At 41.8% G+C, this 25,208-nt stretch overlaps 2 protein-coding genes across 2 annotated transcripts in view; both read left to right on the top strand.

The window, feature by feature from the left end:
• Positions 1-22,331, top strand: part of LOC145438250 (uncharacterized) — a 126,281-nt gene extending 103,950 nt beyond the window's left edge. Inside the window, exons 4-7 of the mRNA XM_080315635.1 lie at positions 19,718-19,789; positions 21,115-21,222; positions 21,300-21,445; positions 21,956-22,331. Coding sequence (XP_080171761.1) covers positions 19,718-19,789; positions 21,115-21,222; positions 21,300-21,445; positions 21,956-22,210 — 581 coding nt within the window. The 3' untranslated portion in view covers positions 22,211-22,331. The remainder of the gene's footprint in view (positions 1-19,717; positions 19,790-21,114; positions 21,223-21,299; positions 21,446-21,955) is intronic.
• Positions 1-25,208, top strand: part of LOC145438243 (peroxisomal multifunctional enzyme type 2-like) — a 364,670-nt gene that overhangs the window by 151,225 nt on the left and 188,237 nt on the right. The window lies entirely within an intron of this gene.

Raw genomic sequence — 25,208 nt, 5'->3', positions numbered from 1 at the left:
ACAAAACTACCAAAGCCAGACAAGAACCATGTAAAGCGAAGGATAATGATTGTACTATGTCGCACCTTCCTAAATACCTACTCCTCTCCTCAGTAATAGTAATCAACATCACGAAGACGACAACCAAGCCAACGTAAACTCATTGTTAACTGCCGTGCACCCGTTACTGTTTTTCGCCTTTATGACAGAAATTGTCAACCAAACCGCTATTGCATGCCGCACAAATGAAGAAATCGATGTTCCGTGCCTCATATCCTCAGCGTCTGAAAAATGGTTAAGCGTGTCCTTCGACTCTGCTACGCTGAAAGACATGTTCAGTGCGATCCCAGGGCACCTTCCATCATAACGGATTACTTATTCTACAATGGAACTGCCGTAGCATATATAGAAAGCTTCCGGAATTTAAGCAATATATTAGCGAAATGAGAAAGCATCCTGATGTTATACTGCTACAAGAGACTCGTTTGATCGAGAAATACACACCAACTTTTCATGGATATAATGTTATACGCAGGGATAAAACTGTACACAGCGGAGGACTGGCTATATTAATCGAACAGAACCTAACACATATCGGATACGATCTTAAAACAGCTCCAAACGTCGATGTCCTATGCATCGAGGTGTGTGGAATTAAGATTTGCAATGTCTACATCTCTCCTAATTCGATACCAAACCAAACTGATTTCGAGTTTTTACAGCAGCTTTCCTGGAAATCTTTGGTATTTGGGGATTTTAACTCGCATCACTGGGCTTGGGGATCAGAAGTAACTAATACGCGAGGAACCAATCTGCATGACGCATTAGATAAATATTCTATTGTGTCACTGGATATGGACTCACCTACTCATCTGAATATAGCTTGTAATGCAGTAAGAAGGTGGTCATTGATAGACATGTCGTTTGCGTCGGCTGATATAGCAAGTAGATGCTCCACTACAGTGTCAAATGATCTACTTGGCAGTGACCATTTGATCGTCCTCACCACCTATATCAGTGGTTCCCAACCTTTTTCATCTCGTGCCTCCCTTGGCCGAAATTTGAGCCAAAATTCCCCCCTTAGGAGAAATCTGCCCGATGATTGAAAAAGGTAATTTTTACCGCGCGAACACCTGCTAACTGAGAGAATAAGACGGGTGGTACCGAGTGCTTGTTTCTAGCAGGGCTCTAACAACACTGTGTAGACCTGCAAAAACAATGGTCTTGGTCCCAATCAAACAAATTCTGGAAGGCTTGACTCAACAGACCCCCACACTTCCATTTTTGTTTTCGGCATACCATGCACCAATCGCTAATAGAACTGCTGTGATAAATCAGTATGCATAAATTTACTGGTCTCGCGATTTTTTTCTCAAGTTTGTTTATGCATTTGGCCAATAATATTGGTACTTTCATATATAGCAGGGTTGACCAGACTCTAGTCGAGACAATCTGTGTATTGACTCGACTTGGACTGGAGTCATTGTGCATGACTCAAAGCTAGCCATATGACTGGAGACTATAAGACGGCCAAGGCCGACATTCCATTGTAATTTCGAAAAACAGTAAAGTGACCACCCTATTGGAATTTCGTCTATTGGTCCTGGTACTTGAAAATGTGACAAGTAACTGTTCAAAGTGAGGAAAATTAGTATATTATAAATCCAAATCATTTAATATCACCAAACAGAGTTATAAAAAAGTGGGTTTAATTAACAAGACTTCAACTGGAAACTGAACAGTCAACACAATGATTTGGACTCGGACTCGAGTCATAATACCATTACCATGACTCGGAATCGACCCTCTGCTCGGTGACTTGGACTCGGACTTGACTCAATGGTGAATTGAATATGACTCTACTTGACTCGAGTCAAAGCTATGAAAGTGAGATTGACTTGTCACTCGGGGCCTCGTGACTTGGTTACAGCACTGATATATAAAATACATGTGATCAGATTTCCTGCTGGAGGTCATTTAGGACACCCATTACGTTTTGGCAACATTGCACCAAGTTTAACATGTATTTTTTCGATCGGGTAGCTGTTCGCTAAAAATAATGCAAGGCTAGCGATCTGTTGGACTTGAATCGATGACGTCGGAATATTTTGTCACTGTCTGAAAATGTTGACTTGAAAATATAAGATAAATACTTTCACTAGAGGTATTGTTGTGATAGATTCGGCACGGCATTTGCTCGCTGAGGATATGTTTGATTGAGAGGCCGTCGCTGGCCTACAAAATTGTCGTGCGAACTGCATCACATCTGAACTAGCTCTATAAAAAAAACAAGGGGGAATTCGATATGTGAAAAAGAGATTTCAAATAGCATTTGAACATACTTTCAGCAAACAAAACCAGCCATAAGGAGCATACGTTCGGATATAACTGGTGACATGACAGTTCGGACATGAACAATTTGGGAAATCCGTTACAATTCTCAAGTGGAATTCCTCCCTAAAAATTGCAAAATTCCCCCCAAGGGGGGAATTCCTCCCCGGTTGGGAACCACTGACCTATATGAATAAAGTCCCAAGAACCAAATTAAGACCCCCTAGTTGGAGTCTGAGAAAAGCAGATTGGGAGAATTTCGAGTATCACTTTACATTGCCTACTAATATGGAAGCTGAAATCAATATCGATTCAGTCGTCGGAGAGTTCAGTCAAATCATGCTACATGCTGCGAGCAAGTCAATACCTATGACGCGCAATCATAAAAGGAATCCCAACCCTTGGTGGAACGCTGATTGCTCCAGAGCTGTTAGAAGGAAAAAGGCCGCTTTCATGAAGATGAAGAGGACGTTTGCGCAGGAGGACATCATTCGTTTCAAAAGGTTGCGTGCGCAATGCAGGAGTGTAATTCTCCAAGCTAAGAGGTATTCCTGGAACTCTTTTTGTGAATCACTCGGAGCTAGAGCAAACTTTCAAACGGTGTGGAAAGTGGCCCGATCTGTTTCGAACACAAATGCAGCGGTGGGAGTAATCCCAACTTTAACGATTGGCGGAGAAAAGATTACCGCAGATGTTGGTAAAGCAAATTCGTTAGCCCATGTCTTCAAAAACGTGAGTAGCACCAATAACTTTCCTACCGATTTCATTAATAACAGACACAATGCGCTCGGTATATATCCATGTAATATACCAATGTGTGGTGAGCTTGATGCACCGTTTTGTGTAAACGAATTAATGCAAGCCCTACGTACCAAAAAGAATACGGCGCCGGGTGGTGATACCTTGTGTTATGCTATGTTTAAGCATCTGCCATACAAAGGTCAGTCAAAAATGCTGGAAATCATAAATCTGTCATGGGCCACAGGTGCGATGCCAAGCTCATGGAACCATTCAATTATCGTTCCCATTTTGAAAGCTGGTAAAGAACCTACTTCTCTTCATTCGTATCGACCAATATCACTGACTAGTCATTTCTGCAAGATAGTAGAAACGATGATCGCAAACAGATTGACATGGTACCTAGAAAAATATAAATTAATCCACTCTTCAAAGTGCGGTTTCAGGAGAGGGCGACGTGCTCTTGATCATGTTATCAGTCTCCATGACTCAGCTTATAAAGCGATGAATAATGGGCGATCGGTTTTGGCGGTTTTTCTAGATATAAGACGGGCATATGATATGGTGTGGCGGGATGGACTGATTGTAAAACTCCAAAGTATGGGATTATCCGGGAAAATGTTGACGTGGATCAAGAATTTTTTGCGTATTCGGACATTTCAAGTGCGTATTGGGTGTGCCTTATCAGATTTGTGCCATCTAGAAAACGGCATTCCTCAAGGGAGCGTATTATCACCTATACTGTTTACAATCATGATCAATGACCTTCCATCAAACATAGGATCAAAAGTGGGTCTTTATGCTGACGATTGTGCAATTTGGGAATCTGGTTTAGATATTAATGAACTCGCTGCTGATATCCAGTCTAGCTTGGATGCATTCGTCCGATGGTGTTCGAAATGGGGATTTGTGGCTTCGAGAGAAAAGAGTGTCGCCATGTTAATCACAAGAAAGCGCAATTTGGATGCACCAATACTTCGGTTGGGTGAAGATGATCTAACATATGTAGACAATTTTAAATATCTTGGAGTATACTTTGATAAGAGGTTGAACTACAAAATTCATATTGATTACGTTATAAAGAAGTGTGCCAAACGCATAAACTTGCTAAAAATGCTATCGGGCACCACCTGGGGCGGGTCTAAAGATGTATTGTTGATGTTATATAAATCATTAATTCGCTCGGTGATCGATTATGGAATGGAGGCAATGTTCCCTTTAAGCTGCGCGCGTGCGCGGCCGCGCACTGCTGACGAAGTCTCCGCGCACAGAAAAACGTATCCCGCGCACAAGAAAGCCGAAGTGATGACCTTTTTTTCTGTCGTTACGCACTGTTTTCCGAGGGACCGCGCCAGTGAGTTGTTGAGTGTGCGCAGACTCGTGAAAAATTAGAGGGGATATTGAGGGGCAGTATTTGATATTGAAAGCGTGTTGCCTTTGAGGATTATTTAACGCAATTTTTCAGGGAAATAGCCACAAAATGACGACTTTCAGGATTAAACGAACTTTTGCCTTGTCGGAGCACTACGATGCATATGGTAGTAGTGGATGGGAGATGATGAACTAATCTAAAGTCTTATTCACCTCTCCAAACCCAAGATACCCTATACCAGGCCTGAGCAAAGTGCGACCCGCGGGCCAAATTCGGCCAGCGGAGCTATTCTGTACCACCCGCGAAAGTTTGCTTGAAATTGAAAATATAAAACCTACTTTTTAATGTTGCTGTGTATGGACTAAAATCATAGGATGTATAAATTGAAGCTGAAATTCGTTTACTATCAAGCCCATTCGTTAACATGCCGCGATTACGCAGCCTATACGTACCTCACATGCCTAATCCAGATTCAAAGTAAAGTCAAAGTAGCAAATTATACCGTTACAATTAAAGTCACAAGAAGTAACCAAACCTTCTTCCAGGGATATCTAGACTGTGCGGCCCGCGAGAGTCTGAAGAAACTTACTAAAATATTGATAAAATGCGTACTAAAAATCGAATTAATGCGGGGACTTGATTAAACTTATTCTTAGTAGGCTATATTTCACCATGATAATCCTAAGGCAGTGGGTCTCAACCTGTGGGACCCGTGCCCCTTGAGGTCATGAAAGCATCTGAAGGGGATCGCGACGCTGAGCTCAACTGAAAAATTTTCTCGCGCTCTGCGCGATTTACTTCCAATTCATAATTATAGCTCTGTATTTTAGTATGAATTTCATATTTACAAATCTCTCATCAATAGTCGTAACCTCCCATGCCACCAAACTATCCGTTAGGTTGGCTATAGCATGCTGGTTGCGTTTTGTGATATGACGATAAGGGGGCGCGAAATCTACACATATATAGTAGAAGCGTGTTTAAAGCTAACATGGTTATGATCCCACCCCTAAAACCTCAGATAGTCGAGTTTCTAGGTCCATAGGACTTCACCGTTACCAGGCAACAGCTTCAAAGTAAAAAATCTGATATGTGCGCTGATCATTGTATGTAAAAATGTGAGAATGATAAAATTGTTCGTGTTTTTGTAAAGAGCTTGATTACAGGTGCCTAATAAACACATTAAATGGATACATCTGTGATTCATGATATACTTAACACAGTGAGTCAGTTTTGCGCTGAGCGGTTGTATTTGGTTCGTATTGTGTACGCTCACGGATTGCTTCTAGACCAACCTGTTCCACGTGAAACAATTCGCGATATAACCACTATAGTGATTCAGTGGACAGGATACCATAGTCATTTGTCCCCGCGGAATATGTAGGTCACTACACATTAAAAACACCTGTTTTCAAAACCGATCGTGGAAAATCAACAATATGCACGATATACAGTGTAATTAGTTCCACGAAATACACAATGCGCGTCCATGAAGCACCACAATGACGCTTTTCCGAAGCTCCATAGGCTGATTTTCGACTGCTAGCTAGCTCAAAATGCTGCGTTTCTGGCTTCGAAATGCAACATTCTTGACTTCCGGTATTTTACGCTTCACGAGCGAGCAATTATACTACTAACACTCTCACTCGATCAGCTTCACCTGTAAATGTGATTTCGTGAGCAGAGACAGGATTAAAATTGATAGCAATATATGCATTTCTCGATGATATTGACCGATTTGATCATGAATTATAGAAAATTTTTTGCGCTTCGCGCGTTTAGTTGGAACGCCCACTAAACGAAGACCAGACACAGATGATTAGTAGCGGGGGAAAGCGTGCAGCCCGAGGGGGGTCTGGGGGGCGAAGCCCCCCAGAAGTTCGGTTTATCACCCTATGGGGGGCCTGGTTGCGCACTGTTGTCCAAGGGCCTGCGCAGTGAGTTGGGGTATTTGCGCAGACTCGTGAAAAATTAGAGGGAACATTGAATGGAGGCCTACTTTTTTGCTCCTAAAACACACCTCAAGAAAATTGAAGTGATTAGGAACCAAGCCCTGAGAATATGCTGTGGTGCCATGTGTAGTACGCCGATCTGTGTACTTGAAGTTGAAAGCAATGAAATGCCTCTTCACATGAGGCACTGGTACGCATGTTCCAAATATCGATATCAATTGACCACCCAGACGGACAACCCTACTTATTCGGTGTTGCAAGAGTCGTGGGAGGATGTGTATGCTCTTATTAATGAGCGATTCTCAACTTTTCGTACCTTTACTCATGTCAATGCATTGTCTTGTGAGAATATTGCAGGAAACGTGATACTATCGACACCACCATGGGCAACGTCACTTCCCGATGTAGATTCCTCACTGTCACTCTCAATTAGTAAAGAAGTATCTCCAGAAACTGTTATAGTACTCTTCAAGGATCACATATCTGCCAACTATGAAGAACGCACAGAGATCTATACAGACGGGTCTAAAACAGAAACGGGATGCGGATATTCGGTTTACGTTCCTGCACAAAATATAAGTATTGCGTGCCCGCTTCCAAGAATTCTCTCGATCTTTTCAGTGGAACTCATTGCGATCAAACATGCCCTACTATGGGTACGGCAAAGTCAAGTTACTACGAAAGTTGCAATATTCAGCGATTCCTTGAGTGCATTGGACGCGATCAAACATTCGGGACTATAGCACACGGCACTGGTGAATGAAATTATTGAGCTGAATGATCAGTTGCGAACAGCAGAAATCACCATATCGTTTGTATGGGTGCCTGGACACTCCGGAATACGCGGTAATGAATCTGCAGATCAATTAGCAAGGGCGGGAGCTGCTAATACACACATACGTCGGAATCATGCTATCCCACTCGCCGACGTACGGTCGTACTTGCTAAAGAGCTGCAAAGATGAGTGGGACCGCATTTATCAATCCACAGATACTGGGAGAGCGTACAAAGATCTGCGACCCTCGGTACATGACAGACTATCTGAAGTGGATACAAGGTTGGGAAACTCGATTATGCTGCGGTTAAGAACGACGCATTGCAGACTAAACCACCATCTCAACAAGATTGGATGCATCGACTCGCAACTGTGCGAAGCATGCGGTATTGAGGAAACGGTAGAGCATTATCTCATGAATTGTAGAAAATACCGCTATCAAAGAGAACGCTTACGACGCCATGCAGAGTCGAAGAATGTAAATCTCGACATGCGAACCCTACTGACTGATCCACAAGTACTGCGATATGTTGTTGAATATGTTAGATCGACTCGAGGAATATTGTAAAATCTTTTTATGTGCACATGTGTACCTATCTCAGTTATATACTATGAACTTTCTGTAGCGTTTAACTTGTTTCTGTCCGTGGCGCAAAAAGCCTTCAGTTGTGATAAGCACCACTCATGCCAATGTTTTTACCTATAATAATAACAGTGGCGGCTCGTGACAATATCGGGTGGTGGGGCAAGGGCTGCAAGTGACTTTTTATCAAGATGACGTCACAATCGCGTTTTCCAACGTAAACAAGTAACTTAATGATGGTACGGTAACATGAATTTCCCGGCAACAGTGATTTTAACGTATGTGCCACGAGACTCGAGAGGTCCGCCGGTGAGCTGTGACTTGAAGTATGGTAACTGCGTAAACGGCGTACGGAAAAAAGATTCAACACGGTTCATGTTCGCACTAGGCCTGACTAATTATCTGCAGAAATGGAAATGACTATAACTCGAGAGATAGCGTAAGCCTAATTGGAAAGGTCAACGAGTTCGGACAGATACGCAATTGTTATCTCATAACGATAACTCGAGCCTAACTGGAAAGGTCAACGAGTTCGGACTCATACGCACACACGCAATTGTTATCTCATAGATTGGGCCTGTCATATTGAATCTAAAACATCATTCTGAAGAACTATAAGAATAGCAGCCTCGGAAATTCGGTCTCGGTACAGCATAGAAGATTTTGGCCTTGAAACTGGAGACTGTAACACGACACATACGGCTTTATTACTGTCTATAGGTCTGCTGCGAAATCGCCTTTGGAATATATATTACCGAATAAATACGTGGATGAAAGCATTAAACTTAGTACACTGTTCTGTTACATGACATCATCGAGAAGTGTCCTCATGGCCCTTTTCGGTATGGCACACTGTCAAAATTAATGCGAACAGACCAACACCGAATTTTGCGTAAAATTTACTGAGGAATAGGCTGATCAAGTGATCAGCTGTTAGCCGCCATCGAAAACTAAATAGCTATCGCGCTTGAGGGGGTTGTAAGCAAATGGCTTGACGGCCACAATTTCACGGTGAAATTGACATTGGAGGATATAATATCAAAGTAAATATTTGAATGGAATCTGAGAATGATATCATCATCTCAGTTAACGTTACCGCAGATACAACAGCTTTTTTGCGTGATATCCGCAATGCGTTGAAGGCTAAAGTGTCAGATCGGAGCGCATCTCTACCATGCTCGACCTTGATAACGAAATTACTGCCCTAATCATTGAGTGTCAACCTTGAGACTTGGCATAGCGTTCGATATAAAAATCAAGACATACTGTTCAACAGCTTATGACGGATCTAGGTAAGGAGCATCGTTAAAATCAATAGAGACCAATACCGGCTTTGCGTATAATCTGTTAGCGATAAATGAGAGTCAGCTCTCACTCGAATTAGGAAACGAAATTACCACTAACACAGTTCAGTGACAAACTTTACACTTGGTACAGCGTTCGATACTAACGTTAAGACTTACCGTGCCAAATGTCATAACCGATCTCAGTATTGAACATCGTCAAAATCAATGGATACCAATACCAGCTTTTGAGTAAAATCTGTTTGCGATACATGAAGGATCAGCACACACTCAACTTCGGAAACGGAATTACTACCCTAAACTTTAAGTAAAAACCCTGAAACTTGGGGCAGTGTTAAATACCACCATCACGACATGACATACCAAGTTTCAAGAGTTTTCATGGTGTGAAACACCATCAAAATCGACCTATACCACCAAAGGTCGACTAAACGCATATGACGGTAACCGAGTTCAGCTATAGATACGATTGTTACATCACACCTTAAGGGCACAGAGCTAATTTGCCCCGGTTGCTCGGTCATTTTATGAATAGGAGAGAGTAAATTACCGTTTCTTTATTGTGCGCGGCTTTGAGAGAATAGACAGTGAAAGCTTGTTATGAGCGCTACCGGGGCTTGCCCCGGCTAGGCATTCGCAAAGCAAAAACACAGAAGAGAATTCGATTTTCGTAGAGACTTCGCTATATATGGGCATTTACAAGCGAAAGGACAAGAAGAATACGATTTTCGCTGTGGTTTCGGTATATATAGATTGGTGTGCGTCTATAAATGGTAAAGAATTGTTATTGAAGAGAATTTTAGGTGGGGCAATGCCCCAGTTGCCCTATAGGACGAGCCGCCACTGAATAATAATAATAATGTGTCGAGCTGTATCTTGTGTATGTTCGGATTGTTCGAGATACGCCGGTGCACTTGTGACAGCTACTAGTCACTGACTGTACGTTACACTGATCCTCCATTGTTACATCACAAATAATTTGACCGCAAACGACGATCACATATGCTTACGTTGTCGTAGTGGTAGCGTATTTATCTAATAGCAATGTGTCTCCGTTTCTTAGACGGCTAGTTGCTGACGTTGCGCAGTGCTCACCTTTACCAATCATCTTGTATGATTTAAATCGTAACAAATATAGTTTTTGCGTTTATATTATCTCGGATGTGTAGATGGGTAGTGTATTGCACCATATCAATTTATTTCAACTTCTCGAGGCTTCGTGTTCGGTCCTATATTTCGGCTGATAATAACTGATTGTTATATGTAGTTAGCTGTACAGTTACTCACGTATTTTATTAGCTGTTCAACGTGTGTGTGAGCGATACAACGTCTTTTTGCATATATATTTGACTTTATATTCGTTATTTGATTCAAGATAAATGGCCACTTATTGTGTCTTTCCCACAGCTAGCAAAATGTAATGACTTTGAATCATCATCACTCATACTTCGAAAATGAAATTTGACTTGAATTGTGACTTGACTTGACTTGACTTGACCTGACTTGCGTCATCTCCAAAAAAACGAGTGACTTGACTCGACTCGAGTCACCTTCGAAAATCGATTGACTTGACTTGACTCGAGTCAAAATGTGCAATGACTCGAGATCACTGGTGACTCAGAGGTAGTGACTTAATCCCAACACTATGGTTACAGCCTAATCCTTGTTTCGGGCATAGCATACTCCTGGTTTACGCTATTGACCATGTCATTACCAAAGTCAAATTAAGGGCGGAGCCCAATTTCTCTGCTGAGTAGCGATTCTCTACTCAGCAACTATTTCATTACTCAACTCACGCCAAAAAGTATACTCACACTCAAATGCGTTCGAATCGGCACTCAAATCTAAGTCAGCACACCACCAGACTTAAGTGTCGATTTTCACCAGCCAGCAGCCAACTGCAAGCAACACCCGCAAAATACCGGAGTACCGGTATTGTCGTATAGGTAATCGCCGCTATTTCATGATGTGAGTTTCTGCTGAGCAAATGAAATCAGTGGCGCTTGGGTGGATTTTGTGTTTATAGTTGTATTTGTAATTCTCTTCTGTACCCTTTCGACTTATTGTCGTACGGCATCTCGGTATACCGGAATAGTAACTTCTACTCTCTCAAATGCGCTAGCGTCACGTTCCGTCAAGTGAATGAGTGCTGCCTTTTAAAATTTATAGGTACAGAAATGGCGACAAAGGGCGGTGGTCAAGCAAAACCGACAAGTTTTTTGCCACTGCTAGCTATTGAATTTCACGCTGCCGGTACTTTACGAATGCTCCTCCCACAATTGAGTAGATGCAGCATCTTATCTTGAACCTGAGCTTACAGAATTCTTGGCGATATCAGTGTTGAGATGGTGCCACTCAATATGCAGACGAGATTCTAGCCAACAGAGCAGCAATAAGCTCTTGGAAACAAGAAATGCTGATTTTATCAGGGAGAAAATGTAGGGTGGATATGGCAAAGTTTAATCGTGTAGGAGTCAAGTGAATCGTGCATAGAGGAACCATGAAGAAATGTCCATTTTCAATTTATTTACACGATATTGATGCATTCTTTTGTTTTTTGAGGCCTGCACTTACGTTGTCGCATGCTCTGAAACTTATCTTTATAAATTTCGAATGGGTTTGTTGTTTGTAGCATCTTGCAAATGTACTTCTGTGGGGCAAAGGTATGTTCTGGGTATCTTCAAGGATTACTATTATTTCTATTGGGCCATGTTGGAAGTGTCTGGATGAGATAAATCAGTGAGATCGACGTCTACGTAGTAGGTTTTGTGACGAAATAACGAGGAAAGCGTCTCGTTGTCATGACAAAATCGCCCACGCGTGTCTGGGTCAAGGCTAAAAAAATCTGGCAACGCATTTTCGGAAAATGCCGTCTGGAAATCGATACTTAACTGAGTAGCGAGAATTGGCGCGCACTCAACGCTGAGTATCGATCGATACTTAGTTGAGTGGAGATACGCATTTGAGCATTACTTTGTTGAGGAGAAGAATTGGGCTCCACCCTAAATCATCGTTAGATTTGCCTTCGAATATTGGAACAGATCAATAACAACTTGAAATAATGAATAATGTGCCATAGTAATAGAAATGTCCAATCACTGAAGAATCCATTGGTGTTACAGCTGTGGAGCGTACTACTACTTTACTTGCCACCTTTAATTGGCGATATTAACACGGATAAAGAGACCCAAGATGACGCAAGATGTAACTAACTATACAACAAGGGGGCAACGTTAAATATGCTATCGCTACGCAAGCTACGACCTTTTCATATATTACTATTCCCCATAACAGTTTGATAGATTGTTGCGTTCGTGGTTGTACCAAGTCACGGCGTTACGGGTCTGATTGTAACGTCTGATTGTAAGGTTAGACTCGACTCAACTAGAATCATTTTCATTTATCACCCATTCAGTTTGAGTTCGAGTAATTCTACAAAAGGTCGAGACTAAGTCCAAATCACAATTTTCAGTCACGAATCATCAACGGGTCATGTTTTACCATCATAAACAAGTGATGCGACGTAATAGCTGATCTTTCATCGCATCGTAACTTTGGAAAATTATGTGAAAATGAAGTCGGATGAGTAGTTTCAGGTTTTTGGAGTAGTTTGAGAGCGAATTATAAGTTTTCAAATCCGAAAAAAGATATGTGGCAGTTAAATATTGTCGAATACTTCAAAATCCAAAATGCTGACGCGGGGTAGGCTAATCGTAATCGTCGGCGCCAATATGTCTTATTTCTCTAAAGTATGCTCATTTCTATGCTATTCATATTAAAATCCAGACCTGTAGCGCCACGAAATCGAGCGAAGAAAATTTTCAAGTTGAATAAGTCTTTAAAAACGACTAACGAAATAGTTTTGGGCTCCCGTCGACCCCTCTTAATTGGAGGAGTTTAGGGTGCGGCAGTTACGGCAATGGTAGCCCATATAAAGGCTTCTCTACACGGCAAGTCGCCGGACCAAACCAAACCCAACGTAACCGTGGTTTCCATCTACACCAGTGGTTCTTAACCTTGCCCCCAGCGCCCCCCAGGGGGCGCTGGCGATTTTGAAGGGGGGCGGAAACGCTCAGGGGGCGATATGGGGGGCGCTGGGCTCAGGGGGGCGGTATGGGGGGCGCTGGAGAAAAATGGCTTCGCGTAGATAATGTGGTGATAGGACATATCCTTAATGAGTATTCAGAGCAAATTAACACCTAAAATTTCGTTACATATAGCCTTCAAAATACATATAAGTTTAATTGTCCATGGGCGCCTAAATGACTGACACCGAATGTTCCTGTCTTGGCAATCTGAACCCCAGAAGACGAATTCCATCTGCCAGGGAAAAATTATATGTCAGTGAAGAAATACCAATCTGAAATCGTGTGCGTCTTTTAGATTAGTACGATTGGGCGACAGGGATATTCCTGTTGGGCGATATCCCCGTTGAGCGATTCTTTTTTTTTATATTGCAGACAGGGGGTCACGAAATAACATCATGCAACGAAGTCATACCAACGGGTTCGCCCGCCCGAATATGTTTAATTATTAGTAACGGGCCCTACAGTTTCCAAGAAACCTCACAATGTTCACTTTAGGTTTTGATGAGTCTGCGCACACTCAACAACTCACTGCGCTGACCCTTGGACAACAGTGCGTAACGACTAAAAAAAGGTAATAACTCCGGATTTGTTGTGCGCAACGTAGATTTTCTGTGCGCAGAGACCGTGTCAGCACTGCGCATGTGCGCAGCTTAGAGGGATCATTGCACCTCACTCAGCTCTACCGGTAAATGCGTTTACGTGAGCAGAGAGAGGATAAAAATTGATCTCAATTTACATGCAATTCCCGATGATATTGACCAATTCAATCATTAATTAGTGAAATTGTTCGCAATTCGCGCGACTAGGCGAGAATAGCTGCCTCAGCAAATAGACATCCAATGTAGATACCTAATAGGCTATCAGCAAATAGCGGACAGCCTTATGGGGGTCTGGAAGTGAAGTCCCCCGGAAGCTTGGTTTATCACCCAATGGAGGCCCAGGACCAACGTTTTTGTTTGGGGGGGGGGGGGGCTGACGAAGTGCTGTTACGGCCCTGGTAACGAATAATTGTACCTGCGGGCACGCCCGACTATGTTTAATTATTAATAACGTGCCCTTTATTTTCCTATACAACAGCTCACTCAGTGCTACTGGTAAATCTGATTACGTGGGCTGAGAGGATAAAAAGTTAATAGCGACTTATATATGTTATTACCACCTATTCATTCATGCATTATAGAAAATTTTGGTACCTAGGGCGACCAGGCCACACAAACTTTGCTGACCATCAAAATCACGATATTGGGTTCGTGGGGGTGAAGCCCTCAGAAGTTCGGTTTATCACGCTATGGGTGCGCACGGCAATCGTTTTTAGGGGGTTGACGAAGTGCTGTTACGGCCCTCCCTCTTACTTGATGGGGGGGGGGGGGGGGGGGGGGCGCTGGAGCACGATAATTTTTGAAAGGGGGCGCTGGCAGAAAAAAGGTTAAGAACCACTGATCTACACGGTTTGCTGTCTGCGGTCCGATGGACCGTGACCACCGTGTTTGCGCAATCTAGCGGATGATCAAACTTAGTATGTCAGTCGGCTTTGTCAGAGCGCGAGAAATGGACGTTGAAGAAAAGCTCGTGTTAACTGTTCAGGAATACCCTTGTTTGTACGATGTGAATGACCGCAGCTATTCAAATCTCAACATAAGAGGGAACGCATGGAACCAAGTTGCATCGGTGATGCGCAATAAAATTGGATGCACCCAAAATGTACGCTTTTTGCGTTTCTTTTTCAGTACATTTTTCCAATACCAAAGCATTCCCATCATCTGCTGCTGCCACGCCATTACTTCATTGGGTCGAATCCTGAAACGTCTTGAGGGTACCATAATGTATACTGGTACCACTACCACTACATCACTGTTCAAAGAAATAAACGGAATATACCGATACTGTAAACATTCATCAAGGCTATGGTAAAATGCTATATTTCACAACAACAAAATATACTCATATCCGATTCCTCACCCTTTGAATTACACAGAAGAACCCACAGAGATACTGTTCTTCTTCATGAATACTATAATATCTGTATACTATACCATACTATACTACTATATATTATATCCATACTATACTATACTATACTATACTATACTATACTATACTATACTATACTATACTATACTATACTATACTATACTATACTATACTATACTATACTATACTATGCTATGCTATACTATACTATACTATACTATAATATAATATAATATAATATAATATAACTATATACTATATACTATACCACTATAATGTATCCGTATACTATACATATACAATATACTATACTGTACACTATATACTGTATACTATACTATATACCAGGGGCGGGCAACTTCTCCAGTCGGCGGGCCGGATACAGGAAAATTAAGTACTTGGCGGGCCGGATTGCTAAATCGATACAGTATTCGCCCATTTATCCACATATACAAGGAATAATCGAATTTAATGAATGTATTTTATCGAGAGCAATGTCACTTCAAAACGATTACTCGCCAATAATGACGAAGACAATGTGGATTCAAGAACAGCATTGTCGTACAGGCACCGCCGCCCGCCATGTCTGCTTCATCTCTGGTCAATTAACATAAGCCTACGGTGCAATACTTAAATAAGATTTCAAGGCTTTCGATAAGCCCAGTACCCCAAATTTACCAAGATATCAATTCATTAGGGTTGAGTAGGTGGCGAGATAGCGTAGTGGTATAACCCACAGATACAACACCAATGGGTTGGGACTTCGAGTCCGGCATAGGTCGACTCCAGAATTCCCATCTAAGTGCTGGAGGTTTATTTAGGCTCTTCCTCGCCATTTCATCCGCATAAGCGGTGCCTTAGAAAAGCCTAGAAGTGTGCCGCGCTTACGGAATTCAAAATATCGGCCTGGAGTAAATGACCATTGCAGTCGATTAACATCATGATTACCACTAACAACATTATGGTTGAGTAAATCGTAAATGCCGATAATGTAAGTAATGTAATAATTAGGGATGGTGTGAACGCGAGGTTCACGTTCGCGTTCTGTGTGTGAACCTCGGAAATTTAGAGGTTCACGTTCACAACAGAACCTTGGTAGGTTCTGCACTGTGAACCTTTCGCGTATATTACAATTTTCACTTCATTATGACATCTTTCGTTCAAATTTATTGCATTTCAACTGCGGGCCACTCTATGCATGGCGCTGGCAGTATAAAAATAAACAGTAAACGACCATGCACCTTGATAATCTCAAAAGTTTTACTTGCTTACAAATGTTTGCTCGAAATATCTAGCTTTATTACCCTTTGTGAACATTTAGTGACTCTCTGCTGTGAGCTTGACCCGCAATCACACAACATCACGAGCGAAATGAGTAGTCAGCAATGATGCTTACTCCACCAATCAATGAGATTAATATCGTTTTCTGATGTAAAAAATCTAGCAGGAGTTCGGGGTCAAACTTGACTGCATAGGTTCACTGTATCATTAAATCCAAATCCGTACGGTTGAGGTGTTAGCTACTGCTATATAACTTGTTAATGGAGTAAAATCGGTAGCAAGTATAGAAACCTGTTTTACACTCTGCTCGATATCAATGTAGCAATACTCAGACGCCGAATACATTGTCCGGTCTGGGCTAGGCCGTTAAGGCGTAAGCTTTTATTCCCTTGTAAGCCGTCGTCGAAATTGTTGGCTAAGCGACGGAAAATATTGATTTTATGGGATTATAATATCATTTGATTGCCTCAATTGATACATTTAGCGACGTTTAAAACTCCAATATGTACCTCAGCATTGTGCCATTATGTGGCCCGAGTCGTCGCTAGGTATCGTGTACGTACACTGTACCAGTGTACTTGTACATTGATATAGGCTATCACTTCACTGAAAGATAGGATTGGAATTAGTAATATGACGTCACGTGACGTCATGAGGTTCACGTTCGTGTTCACACAGAACCTTTCAAAAAGGTTCGCGTTCACACGAACCTGAACCTTTCAGAGGTTCGCACCATCCCTAGTAATAATGTAAGCTTCGACGAACTTACGCGTAAGCACCACTCTCCACGTACGCTACGCACGTACGCTAAAAAAAGTTGGTCTGACCGAGTAGAGTAGCGAGTAGTGAGTAGCGGTAGAGCTGAGGGAGGTATGTTGGAAAAGGTAAGATCCCGAAATCTTGATTAAACGGGGCGGAACCGTTGGTATATTGACTTCGTTACATGATGCTATTTCGTGACCTCCTATGTCTGCCATGTCAAACGATACGGGAATCGCCAAAACATACTAAACTAAAGACGCACACAATGTCAAATTGGTATTTCTTTACTGGCAAATATTTTTTTCCTTGCGGATGGCATTTGCCGTGTGGGGTTCAGATCGCCAGGATGGGAGCATTCGGCGCCAGCCATTTAGGTGCCTATGGACAATTAAAAACATATGTATAATTGTATATATATCGAAGTTTTCGGTCAGCACAAGGGCATTCCTTTTCGACCAAGGTCTTCTGGCTGCTGATCGTTCTGGCACACTTCTCGCAGTCGCATGTTACATGGCCTATAACTTCATATGTCTTGGTGCGTCATGGCGTAGTAATGGCAGATGCCGAAGTCTCCATTTCTATAAATCATGCGTAATTTGGTTAGAGGAAGGGTGGCCAATAATCAAGATATTTTGCAACAATAAATCGCGCGCAGCGCGCAATATCGTTGAAATAGTTGCATCAATTTTTAAAAAAACTCGATAATTTATGTTAATCCCCTTCGAGCTCACCCCCCTCCCAACCGGGGGGTATGGGGTGCGGCAGGTACGGTTCTGCACACACGTATATAATAACATACAAGTAGTGGGGAATCGAGGCAGACTGGGGATGCGGGCTGCATTATTATGTAAAACGGAAAACTGTCCGCGGGCCGTATGTTGCCCGCCCCTGCTATATACTGTGTACTATACCATACGATATCCGTCTCCACTTCACTCCACTCCACAGAAACTATAATTTCCCGACGAGACTACGGTCCCGCAGACCGACGAGATCGCTCGCTGAGCGAAAGCTTCCAAACCGATTCGTAAATTAGGAGGGAAACCAAACCGATGTTCAGTGAACCATAATAGAACAAACTAAAGAAATCCGGTTTGGTTTGGTCCGGCAACTTGTCGTGTAGAGAAGCCTTAACTCTTGTAACTCCAAATATTTATGCACCCCTCTAAAAATCTTCCATTCATTGCGATTCGATTGCCATGGTGTCGTATACTTCCACATGACGTTGATAATTGATATTATATTGTAATTAAGACTATTTTGATGTTACAATTATACGACCTGCCGAAGTACCGCAAGTCTACATCAAATACACACCAAGTTTAAGGCATGCCCTTTTGATTACTTGGTTACTTCAGCATTAACTTCCATTCATTATATAATCGAACCTATTTTCGTTGCTGCTTGCTGTAGGTTGTAATCATAGGCGTAGCCGGAGGATAAAATACGCCTTCCCCCTCCCATTTTCGACAAGTACAAATTGCACTTTGTGACTTCATACGTGTCACTAGACTCACTACGTCTCATCAGAGTCGGCTAAAAAACTTGATGTAGCCTACGTACAATTCGATAACACTGAACACCAAATTACATCATGGTAGATGGGAACGACTTGAGGGTAAATCGCTGGCGCTGAGCTGGAAAATGGCATTGGTTTCTTCAGATTGGCTCTATTTTTCAAGATATCGACGAATTTGAACGTTTTTATTTTATTTATTTTATTCAAACTAGGATATATTTTATCCTAATAGCCTATATTAAATGTTTTAGTATATTTTAGTATTAGTATTGATTGAGAACCCCTGTGCTATCTGTACGGTGTCCATGATTTATTTATCAAAAGCAATCATTGCCGGCCGAGAATGATAGTGAGCAAAAATGGTGTACTCAAAACAAATACTGTAGTTTGTAGACTGTGGAATATCCATCCATGCAGATTATTCTCGTGAGTAATGTTTACAGTGAAACCAAAAGAAACAAGCAAGGAAACATATATAACCTGCGTCACGCGTGCAAATGCTACTAAAAGCAATGGGTTACGAAGCGATTACGTAAGAGTGGGCTGGTACAACTCATGAAAATCTTTCAGCTGCAGTGTGAATACGGTGGCTTTTGAGGGGAAAATGACACCAACTTTAATTTGATACCACTTCATATTAAGAGCCTATAGTGTCCCTTCAGAAATTTCCATTCGTATCGGTTTAGTAGATGCTGTTTGGCTACGAATAAGTAAATGTACGCGTAAGAAGTATGTATGCAGCGACGCATTAGTCACCCCTGTCGAACGATATGCAGTGTAAACGGTATTATGTGTGCTGTTAACATCAGAATGAAACAATGAAACGCTTCCTAAGTATGACCGGAATACATGTGTAGACTATGCGTTATAGTTATAGTTACGAAGACAGAGAATTTGGAATACGATTTTGTCGCACTGTTATTGTGGCGTAGACTGGTTAAAATCAAGTATTTGAGTCATGCATTCCGTTGCAGACCAAGACGTTATGTCAGCTATTACATCTGAAAAACGCTGACGTATAGTCGTACTTGACAAAGCTTATGCTATTCTATTATTCTCGAGGTCACGGAACTGCGTATACACGATGGGGACGGCGCGACTGTAAAGCTCAGAACGCGGATATGGTATATACAGGTGGGTGGGGATAGGTAAACCTCTAGTTACCTGCACTTACTGACAGCAAAGATGCATTGCTACCCACCTCGCGAGTGCGTGACCAGAAAACTTACTAGGGCGGGGTCACAATTTCCCGCTATTGAGTGTTTTTATATGACTGTTTGACGTGGCCCAATTGTCACGACATGTATAGGCCTCTACATCAGGGTTTCTCATAAATAACGTTTTATCCGAATTTTACTGGCTATATCAAGTTTATAAAATTGTTAGGTTGGGTAAAACAAACGCTGCCCATCACATTTGATTCAATTCCAACCTGTTGATGCAATGCTATTACAGCTGTAAATTACCAATATATCAAGAATATCTATATATAATATTTTCTCAAATCAGCTGTATACCCTATGACATAATTGAGTTCTGTAAATAAACGGTGTATTTAAAATTTGGCTCAATTCCAGCGAAGTTATTGGAGTACAAAATTTGGGATTGGAAAAAACAGGCAACTTACGGTGGGAAATTCTTCGATTAATAATCACAAAACTAGAACACTATTTTTCAAACCCAAAATTTTCTACTTCAATGAATTCTCTGCCACCGGTTGGAATTTACCCAGCGGCGTTTTTAGAAAACCTAACAATTTTATGAATTTCTTCCGTTTCACAATGCTTTCCTGAATTGTATTGCAAGCATGCCTTTTTCAGTGAATCTTGATGGCAAAATATCGGATGCAGGCACCCGACCATGCTTGGCATCTTATTAACACTACCAAGTTCTTCAATGCCACCACCTTCAATAGCTAAAAAGTGATGAACATCTTTAACAACATATGGCATGGACGCATCCAATAATTTCTATTAGGTTACCATTGCGAGAACCAATATTCTATTGAAAAAGACTGTGATTCTTCTTAAGCCCTCTGAGTTTCCTGTTTTGCAGCTTTGCATAGTAAAGCTTAATATGGTTCCTTAAGTGCGAAGTACCACTAGTCCCTCGATCATGCTGCAAAGGCTCATCACACAGAGTGTACGTACAACCATAGTCTGTGTACTGTCAGCTCGTGGCACAGGCACAATTCAAAAACTGCCTCAGAGTAACTCTTCTCTGCGGTCGCCCCGCACTTCTCGTTGCGAAGCCAGCGTACCCGAGTCCAGACCTTGGCATACTAAAACATAAAAAACTCAATCCAAGTCCAACCGGATCCAAAAATCTTTTCAAAAATCACAATGCGGTGCGATCCGGATCCAACGAAAATGATCCACAGTCTGTATCCTGTCTAATCCAAGTTCATTCCAGTGCTCATATCTGATTAGCCCAAGTTAGCGCAGACAAACTTATTACAGGCATAACGGCCATCACACATCAAGGTAACACTGGTGGCGGATCAAATTTCCTTTGTCTGGATTTCAATGTCGATTATGAGCCAGGAAAATATGTCGAAGGAAGTCAAGGTAGGGTATCAACAGGACGGATGGACGTGCAGTATAGGCCTATGCCATGATATCTTCCACGTCCGTTTCTCCAACAGGGAGCTCACATATTTGCGGAGTGGAATATCGTGACTCGACTTGGATCAATAATCTATTTGACGTGGGTGCCACTACAGAGTTTCAAAACCTGTATTTGCATTCGGTTCCCTGTACGGTCTGCTTGGCGAAGAAAAAAACAAGTCACGTGAGTAACAAGTGTAGGCCTACACGTAAATTTGTGCATCAAAAAATAATATCACGTGGGACAAGGCTTCATTAATTAACGGACATACTCTAAAATAAACTCCAGGAACTATGCAACATCGCACATTTAAAATCCGGATATAGTAGGATATAAATGCCCTTGGACACATCTGATACAAGCAGACTGCTTGTACATGAGCACTGACACTGCAAGTGACGAGGAAGAACGCATAACTACCCAGAAAATTAGTTTCCAACCTCCTTCATTTGAACAGGGTTCTTGAGTATATAAATGGTCTTCATGTGGATTTATTTATATTAATGTTTTCGTTTTGTATTGTTTCTACTCCTGAGCGATTCTCTTAGCAAAGTTACTGGCTTCAACTTAAATCTTCGTGGATTCCCAATGTTCTAGGTAAACTAATTCAGCCCCATTCCCTTTCAAGAGTGTGGTGAGGCTTGGAACCATCAAATTTTCCCGTCTGAACGTGTGAAATTTCTCTCCATTTAGATCATGATTCCCGGACGCAATTCCTGCCCGAACAATTGGCATATGGAATACAGAGGATACATCATGGCCGGCAGTCACAGCGACAAGCACCCGTCCGAATACATCTGTGTAGATGAGCGACCTCAAGTGGTTCCAGGCACCAACGGGGAACAGAAGTGCGGTTTCCTCCACATGGTGGAAACGCAATGCGCGTCTCTTCTTTGCGAGCCGTTTGTAGCCAACAGAGAGTTGCAGTGTGTCGTCTGTTCAATTTGAGTTCGTTGAGTAGCGAACTTTCTTTACTGACAATGAGCTCTTGACTTCTCGTTTGGTGTGGCAGTTGTGGAAGTGAGTTTGTCGGAGATTATAAGCGATTATAAAGTATTGAGGAAACTTCTGCATGTCCACTGTGGTCGTGCTTCATTCGTTGATGCCAATGAATGGAAGGGTAATGACTTTGGTTGTGGGTGTAGTGAAAGATATAAGTAGGCCTACGTAGCAGCGACTAATTTGCGAGCCAATGTTGCACCATCCGTTTTTAGAATTTTTTTGAGAGGTTCACGGCCTTTGGTATCTCCCGACCTGGAGCTTCCCGTTAGAATGACTCATGCCTGAATTAGATAATTCAAGTATACGAGAGATTCTTGTGTGGTTAAACAATGGAAAAAGTTATTGAAACCGCTAATTCAAGTGATTTTCGGTTGATAAACATTAGGAAACCGTCTACAAATAGATATATTGCTTCAGTTCTGAAGATGATAGAGACCAAGTAATCAGTTGGAAACAACAGCAATTGACTGCGTCATGCTAAGATTGCTGACAATACCAGAGGTGGTCAGTAACGAAGTACTTCTACTTCTTTGAAGTACTCAAGTAGTTTCCCTCTACTTCTGGTACTTACTCAAGTAGATCTGATTTTCGCTACTTCTACTTCTACTCCGTAATATTTTGTGATCTACTTACTTACTTTTCGCTATTTTCAGTTTGTCAAGTAGAAGTAGTTCAATCCTGCAATCAGGAAGATAGTCTGAGGAATTTCGGGGCTGTTTTCACGGAGTATCAACATTTAATTTTCATATAAGTCGAGTAAAAGCCAGAATTTTCGTCGCGCTTCGCGCGTAGTGGATGCGTAGTAACCAGTATGATTTCACGAAAGTATCGGTGAATATAATTTAGGTAGCGGGTTGGTGTGGCTCCGTTCACACCACATTGTCGCCCTTCGCCCATATGAAATATTTCATCACAGTATATATGGCTCATCATAACGTTTGCAACTGATGTTTCGCAATCTAGCATTTACTTATCATATCGTAATCCAGCATTCCCATGGCGTGTTCCAATCTGGAAAAGTGGACTCTGACTTTTTTTTGGTTTTAGAGCTGTTTTAGCATACCACTTTTGAAACTTTCTCGACTAAAGACATGAAATGGATGTCCCGCTTTTAGTAGTAATAATATTTCACTTTCAATTCCCAGTATCATATACTTTGAGTTCTAATTAATATCAGTTCTGTTGTCTGGATAACATACATGTGGAAGTATAAAAGCAAGTGTAGTAATGCCTTTAATCTCCGGAAATAAATCTACACAATATGGCATTTTTACGGTTCACCATATTCTTTATTCATGATTACTAACCGCGCATAGTGTTTACACCGTATCCTATACAACTTCTCCTTATTACTCTTCGACTAAACTACGGGTCTTATGATATGGGGGAGGGCGCCATACCATGATATTTTCTAAAACGTGCTGTTCGAGAAAACAGAGGATCATATCGCATTTCCATCCCCTGATGCGGACGAATGCTTATGCTGTCGAAAATTGGATACCTTCTGCTATGCATCAATATGAATCAAGCTCGGAACCGTTCGCATAGCTCAATTTGCACCTTTTGACAATCCATGTGAACGAATTAGGATCGTTTTCACAACTACTTACTTACTTGAGTAGATTTAAAGTCAGTCAAATCTACTTCTACTTCAAGTAGTTTTACGTTGCTTATGGAAGAAGTACTTCTACTCGTACTTGAGTAGATTTTTTCCTCGCTACTTCTACTTCTACTTGAGTAGCTTTCTTGACTACTTTGACCACCTCTGGACAATACTAACGGAGCAACAAGAACAGGAGGCTATTATGATGGTGTTGATGTATGAATTTAGTCGTAATAATTTACTCAGAGATTGTAGCATATAGGCTATCTTGGTTAACGACCAAGAAAACACACCAGCTCAGAATGATATCATGCTCAATTACCAGCATCACAGATGTAGTATCCACTGATGTTGCTAAAATGATAGCATTCGAGCACGGAAAGACGAAAGAAATATCATAGTTACTATATATTAAGATAATGTGTTAGGCTATTGTATTTACGATAGGGCGGAACATGGACCGGAGCCGGTTTGGATGTCCGGCCGGATTTTCTCATTTTGGACCGGAGCCGGTTCGGAGCCGGATCAGTAGCATACTTTTTCTGATACGGCCGGACTCGGATCAGAGCCGGGTCAGTACTTCCTACTTAGAATAGGGAAGCCTTACCCTCTTCCGCCCTCGAATCAATAGTTAAAGTGAAACGTTCATGGAAATAAACCCAGGGATATCTATATATAGATATTTAGATATCACTGAATAAACCACATGCTAAGTAGGTTACAAGTTGGCATAATTTCTTCAGATAATACCATCCTATGAGTAGATCATTATTATCGGAGTTTTTCGGACCGGATCACGGTCATTTCTAGAATCCATCCCAGGAGTCGGACCGGAATCGGACCAGAGCTTTAAGAAATAGGATCGAAGTAGGACCAGAGAATTTGTCGATCCGCTCCGCGCTAATTTACGTATGCTTATTATTCGCAAATGAAAAAAATATAGTCTCAATCGTCTCATGTCATATTTTGTTGGCAGGACTTCCTTACGAGTAAATCAGATGAGGTTGCAGCCTCGGCGCGTAAGCCAGATGTGGAATCTGCCACTGTAGGCTATACATCGGGGCCCAACTCCCACCCGGGATAGACCGGTTTGAGCCCAACTTCGATGGTGATATAGCCTATGAGCACTATGATATCTAGCATTCGATGCGAGGCATGCGGAAATGCCAAGAACCTGTCCGCTGTTCCTGTATAGGTGAGAATTGAATCACGCCAGAAATGAGAACGTTTTAGCGAAGCTGTCCGATTGCCATATAGTTACAGTGTTACAATAGGACTTAAAAGATGGAATTATATTTTCCACCATATACGATTAAGGTACTGCGATCATATGTTTATTGG

This window comes from Botryllus schlosseri, chromosome 4 (genome assembly GCF_051294905.1).
Source record: "Botryllus schlosseri isolate E-star chromosome 4, Bs_hap1, whole genome shotgun sequence".
NCBI classification, from domain to species: Eukaryota; Metazoa; Chordata; class Ascidiacea; order Stolidobranchia; family Styelidae; genus Botryllus; species Botryllus schlosseri.
This window is presented reverse-complemented; position numbering and strand designations above follow the sequence as displayed.